General features: G+C 35.8%; 1 protein-coding gene across 1 annotated transcript; it reads left to right on the top strand.

Annotated features, from left to right (window-relative positions):
• The first annotated feature begins 3,547 nt into the window (after nt 1-3,547).
• LOC148283103 (histone H3.3A) lies at nt 3,548-5,135 on the top strand. Its single transcript, XM_088224055.1, has 3 exons — nt 3,548-3,619; nt 3,867-4,160; nt 4,488-5,135. Exons 2-3 carry the CDS (start codon nt 3,879-3,881, stop codon nt 4,614-4,616), a joined length of 411 nt encoding a protein of 136 aa, XP_088080181.1. The 5' UTR covers nt 3,548-3,619; nt 3,867-3,878; the 3' UTR covers nt 4,617-5,135.
• Nucleotides 5,136-6,390: the final 1,255 nt, after the last annotated feature.

Raw genomic sequence — 6,390 nt, 5'->3', positions numbered from 1 at the left:
TTTTTGTCTTATTTACTTTAACATTGATGTGTAACCTATGACACGCGTATCCGACGTGACATGCCCAGGCATTTTGAGTGACACGCATTGTTTATGGACAATATTCATCCTACTACGAATTATGCCCTTTTTTCTGTTTTACTAGGCTTGCTTTGTTTGTCTTTCATTTATTAGGGCTGATATGACACGGCAGCCGAATCCAACCAGGTTTTTTCAGAATGTTGACACGCCGAGCTAAAAAGGTTACTTGTCACAGTAGTATAAGGAACCTCACAAACCATTTATTCTGGAGCTGAAGTCTGACAATATTAAACCAGCTAAATATATATCAAATATACATACCTAATAATTTTTATAAAAATAAAGATAAAAATTCCTTGGTTGTGTTTTGCTTTGTTTTTATTTGACCAACAGGCACTTTCGCCGAAGTAGGCATTTTTAAAACTGGAATTTTATTGATATTTTTATAAAAACCATTAATTATGGAGTTGTATAAGAAAAATCTACAAAAATGAAATACTAAAACATCATCATCGGCGGAAATTTGATATGCTGTGAAAAGAATTTTGAAAATTAATCATAAAGGTGTTCCAGAATGTTTTTCGTTTTTGATACTTAAAAAAAATACAGAATTGGTTCAAACTCGGTTTTATTTTCTGTTAAATAAAAGAGCTGTTTTTGAATTTTTATTTATGAAAAACAACTGATTTTAAATGTGAACCATCCACTTCTTCACAATCATTTAGCCTGGCACTAAAATTTTGAATCACTCGCTGGAGCTTCGCTTTTGGAATAGCATTGATTTCTTTGATTCTTTGCTTTAACACATTTAAGTTGGGTGGTAGCGGGTTGAATACTTTACTTTTTAAGTAAAGTAGGAAAAAATAAGCAGGCGTTAAATCTGGACTCCTTGGTGGCCAGTTGACGTCTCCTCGGCGACTTATTACTCTTCCAGGAAATAAATCGTGAAGAGCAGCTATCGAATCATTTGTGAGGTGGGAAGTGGCTCCATCTTGCTGGAAAAATGTTTGGTGGTTGTAGCCAATCTAGTTTTGCACTTCTGGAGTCCTTTAGAGTCCTGGAGAAAATTCCGAATCATATGGCAATATTGATCGGAATTAACGGTCTGAGCGGGACCACGGCTATCCTCAAAAAAGTATGGGCCAATAATTCTTTGACCTTGACATGGCAACCCAAACAACAACCTTAGGCGAATGTTATGGTTTCTGATGCAGTTCAAATGGATTCTCGGAAGCCCAATACCCGCAATTTTGTTTATTCACATGTCCATTTATATGAAAATTGGATTCATCAGAGAACCATATGTTATTGAAACACCTAAAACGATTTTTCATTGTCCTGCAGAATTCATCTCGTTTAGCTTGCCCTTTTTTTTAATCAACAACCCGATTTTCTGCCATTCTTGACCATAACCAAGTTTTAACCAAGGGTGAGGTGCTGAAGAATCTTTCAATAGTCCATGCTGTGCAAGTGGCGGCCTCCATGGTGTTGTGGTCAAGACGCTTGACTCACACACGGAAGGTTCCGGGTTCGATTCCCGGTGAGAACATAAAAATTTAATGTGATTTTTCTCAAGCCTGGGTGTTCTGTGGTGTAATTCACCACTGTAATTGGGCTCCTGGCACTGTTGTGGTGCAAAAAAAAAAAAAAAAAGTGTTATAGTGAGAGCCCGTTTTATGGAGGGGTCGAACAATTGGGTTTCTTTAACTAGCATAGCTTGTTCTAGCTCCTTCAGTTTGGCATATACAAGTTCTTCTAGCAAAAAGCTTCACCGGCGCAATACTATTATAATCTATTAATATTACTGACCTATAATTTAGAATTTTGTTTGACCAAATGAGTCAGGGTTCACCGCTAACTCAGCTGACCTGAAGCATCTAAACAAAACTTACAATGAACCGCTGTGAGCCGCTTAGAAGTTTGAGCTGCAGCTCAACAGCTCATAGCGTTTCGAACCGTCTTTTTGAACCGGTTCAAAATTGAGTTACTCATGCCTTATACTGAGTGAAAACCAAATTTTGCCTATAATATCGTCGGATTTCTGTTTTATAATGCAAAAAAGAATATTATATAATATTTAATTGGCGATTTTATTTGAATTGTTGATTTAGAATGAGATTTTAACTTAAAAAGTGCAATATCTCACAACAAGTAAAATGTAGTTAATACCAACCTGTGCCAGAAACCCGACGATATATAACGCCTGCATAACACATATTCTCTATCGGATGTGAATCATGGCACCTAATTGAGCAAAATATTGTGTTTTGAGAATAGGCGTCTCGGAAGAATCTCAGGTGTGGGGTGGATTAACTTTGTGAGGAATTAAAAAATAAGAGTATAAACAATTAAAAATAATAAACTCTGGTGACAACTATCATTAAGTGGAGATGATACGGTTGGCGAGGCTATATACTGCAGATGCCTGCTGAGAGTCTTTACCATGCCTACCTACTTTACAAGGCATCAGGTTCTCGACGTCCTGAATATCCGCTGCTAACTGTTTGTCGACAGTCATAGAACTATAGGAGCTGGCAGCTGACAGAGATGCCTAGCGGCTGTTTGTGGACCCCATATGCTCCAACAAAGGAGCGGACATGGAATGATGTTGATGATTACGATATGCAATAAATTAAGAAATAAATGCGATATTTCTGGTACATACATTGGTTGATGTATCCTATTATTTCAAATAAATCCACATTTATATAGAATATCACGGAACAAAATGTAACTCTTGAAGAAGACGAATAAATTAAACAATTATCTATTTATTTGTTTTTTAACTTTGTTCTCATTTTCAAGTTCATAAATTTGTTTATGTAGAAGAAATAAAGAACTGTGTCTTAACAAATACCTAATAACTTTTTAAAAAACCTTTCTATTCTATTTCTAAATACTTACGTACCAAGATCATAAGAATAAAATCAACGAATCGGGTTGTGGTCTCATGGCTAGTATTGTAGACTCACAGATCAGAGGTTAAAGGTTCGAACCCCACTCTACCCCGACTATGTAGATTTACATTTTCTAATAGTGAGTTATTTACAACTCATTAAAAAAGTCACAACCAAAATTGAAATATTTAGGTAAATTATAAGAATGCTAATATTTATTAAATAAACTGCGTTTTTCGCTTTATTTTAATCGTTTTCCAATAAATTTAGTAAATATATATATAATCTTAGTGAAAAACAAAATAACAGCAAATGCTGGAAGATCAATAAATGATGAGGCTAAAATATATATTAACAGAATATAAAATAACAATAATAGCTCGTATCTTCATCTAATCGATTTCTCATAATATTTTGTTAAACTTTTGGCGGGATGCGGAAAGAAATTATTGTCTTTTATTTTTTTTAGCACAACTTTATGGTCTAATTTAATCGTCAACCAATGATGAAGCTTGTTCAGTTAGCCAATCAGAATCACGCTTTATTTCATCCAATGACAACCTTTCCTTCCTATGACGATAGACCAATCAGTTACATTGAAAGTAGCGTCCATATTCCTTTTCCCCTCTATCCGGCGCCATCTTGAGCATATGATCATTGTGTTTCCGTGCTCCTCTGTATTTGTTTGAGAAATTTTGAAGGTAAATTTCAGTTATTATTGTATATTTTATGTTATTGTTGTAGCTTTAATGATTGTTTCGCTGTTTATGCAAAATATTTCTAGAAATATCTTCGATTTACGGTGATATTCGAATGTTTGGAAAAGTTGAATAGTTACTTCTCGCTTTTGTTTTTGTGATTTCGTCATATTTTAGATAGGAAGGCGAATGGTGTGTTTTGTAGTTGTTTCCCCGCGTTTCTTTTTCTTATCTCGTGATTTTCCTTTAGAACTGATCAAGAATGGCCCGTACCAAGCAGACAGCGCGTAAATCCACTGGCGGGAAAGCTCCCCGTAAACAACTCGCCACTAAGGCCGCGAGGAAGTCCGCCCCCAGCACCGGAGGAGTGAAGAAGCCTCATCGTTACCGCCCTGGAACTGTCGCCCTTCGTGAGATCAGGCGTTACCAGAAGTCCACCGAATTGCTCATCCGCAAACTGCCATTCCAGCGTCTCGTGAGAGAAATCGCCCAAGATTTTAAGACCGACCTTCGTTTCCAGTCGGCTGCCATCGGCGCCCTCCAGGTACGTTATTGTTGCATTACCTCATCTAATATTTCTTTATAGGTCGGATTTGGAAATTCTATGCAGGGGGCAAACTAACAAGTATGTACGTGCCATTGTCCTTCACATACTTCTAAAGATATGTAGTTTTATGAGCATATTACAGTAATTTTTGCTTATTTTATTGTATATTTCATTTTAATTCTAGGAATTGTTGCTTAACTTTCACATTTTAAGCAAAATATAATGACTGAAAATTTAGTTAAATTGTTTTTTTTTTAAATTCACTGAATTGCGCAATCTTCACAGATCGGCTTTTATTGATGAGTATCCATTTTATTGTTGCAGGAGGCCAGCGAGGCATACTTGGTGGGGCTGTTCGAGGACACCAACTTGTGCGCCATCCACGCCAAGAGGGTGACCATCATGCCTAAAGACATCCAGCTCGCCAGACGAATCCGCGGAGAGCGTGCTTAAGCGGGTGGCAGCTAGTTCATAATTCCTTAAATTATTGTTTACATGACTTCGCAGAGCATGTAATTCCGATGGCTTCATCAAGAAAGTATATGTGTAGTGCCGAACGTAATTCTTAAAACGGAACTGAAATTCTTGTACGGATATTTTTTATATTATTTTTAAAGTAACGGTCCCAGCCCCCTCGAGAAGAGCCACAATGCGTTTAGGGCTCACAACAGGACAACAACACGGGGAATTGGTGATTGTACCATTTAGGTTAATGTAGCGTAATGGCGGAGCATTTCTTTAATTTTCTTGGTTATAATTTACTAACAGTATGGATGAGAATTCCTTTCTATAGGTAATTGTTAGACTTGCATAGCTTCAGAGCACACTCGGGTTTGTTTATTATTTTAGTGTGTTTGTGAAATATACTTTTAATGGAGTATTTGAATATTCGTTCCATGTGTTTTTTTTAAATACTACAATATATTATAATGTCTTGATAAATTGATGTCAATAAAAAAATAGACTATTGTATTTTCTCGTTTTATTTCATCTTTATTATTTAGACTATCTGTTTACAAAGGGAGCAATATAACACAATTTCTGCTTGTGTTAAATTGAAAAAGAAATATTTTTTCAAGATTATCTGGCGATACTAGCATGCCCTCTACCCACACTTGATACATGCAGACTGGGTTGTGTTCCTCTGGCTGGTCTCGCAGGTCAAAGGTCTGAGGTATATTTGTAGTCTGTGGTCCAAGGCTCGGACCCTGCTTTACTGAAACCTGAGGTGGATTTTACAAAAATGGCGCTGTATAAATTATCCAGCTATAACTTTATTCCCATTTTCTGATAGATATTTATAACTCGAAAATGCCCTGAAAATTGAAATGTTTGAGTAAATCATATAATCCTGAATATTTTTTTAAAGTAATTGAGACAACTGAGGTGATTTTCACAAAAATGGCGCTATATAAATTATCCAAACATATATACATAACAAATGCGAATGCCAAAAGGCAGATTTTATTTTATTCTTGAAACACATTTTACGGCTAATGGTTGAAGTTCTAAATTTTCATATGTATGTTTTATGTTAAGCTAATCTACTCAATTGGTTGGAGAAAGTGGTCAACCAGGATATCTAACCCATATTACAATGAGGGCTATATCAACACCTACTATATCCTTCTATCATCTAGTTAGTGTTAGCTAGATTGTAAATTATTTTTTCTAGTGAATATTTATACATTATTATTTAGTCATAAGCGCTTACTATACCTATTTGAAGGATTTTGGTATTTTCATTTACTATGCATCAGAAGCATAGAATTATTATAATTCTATGATCAAAAGGTAGGTATTTTAGAATAAAAAACGAATCTGGTCTCTATAAGAAGAAAAAAACATAGATTTACTAAGTAGTAGGTAGGTACCTACTAGATAGGACGCCAAATTTTAAGTAACATCAAAATACTGTTGCACATTGTACATTGCTGAGATAGATAAGCATTATCGTCAAAATCAAATTAGGAATTCTGCGTTAGGTAGTTATTGGTTTGGACATGGACGGCGAAGAACGACTAAAAAGGATTTACGATGCGAATTTTGATGGATGCAGAAAACGAGAAACACATGGCATGGCCAAATAGGTACCTACATGTCACAATTCGGAATAATTAGTAGGTACTGAGTGCATGAGAAGATGTATGAATGTTGAGGAAGCTACGTCTGTATGCAATGACAGTGATATGGCGTTATATCATTTCTGCCTCCCTACAGGGAAACG

The sequence above is a fragment of the Micrasema longulum genome, unplaced genomic scaffold, assembly GCF_059751315.1.
Source record: "Micrasema longulum isolate JH-2025_06_02 unplaced genomic scaffold, ASM5975131v1 h1tg000261l, whole genome shotgun sequence".
Lineage (NCBI taxonomy): Eukaryota > Metazoa > Arthropoda > Insecta > Trichoptera > Brachycentridae > Micrasema > Micrasema longulum.
This window is presented reverse-complemented; position numbering and strand designations above follow the sequence as displayed.

What these genes read in the sequence shown, in the direction of transcription:
- LOC148283103 (XM_088224055.1), top strand. Translation starts at nt 3,879, where the DNA reads ATGGCCCGTACCAAGCAGACAGCGCGTAAATCCACTGGCGGGAAAGCT. An exon ending in CTGCCATCGGCGCCCTCCAG is followed by an intron (nt 4,161 to 4,487) that starts GTACGTTATTGT and finishes TTATTGTTGCAG; the next exon opens with GAGGCCAGCGAGGCATACTT.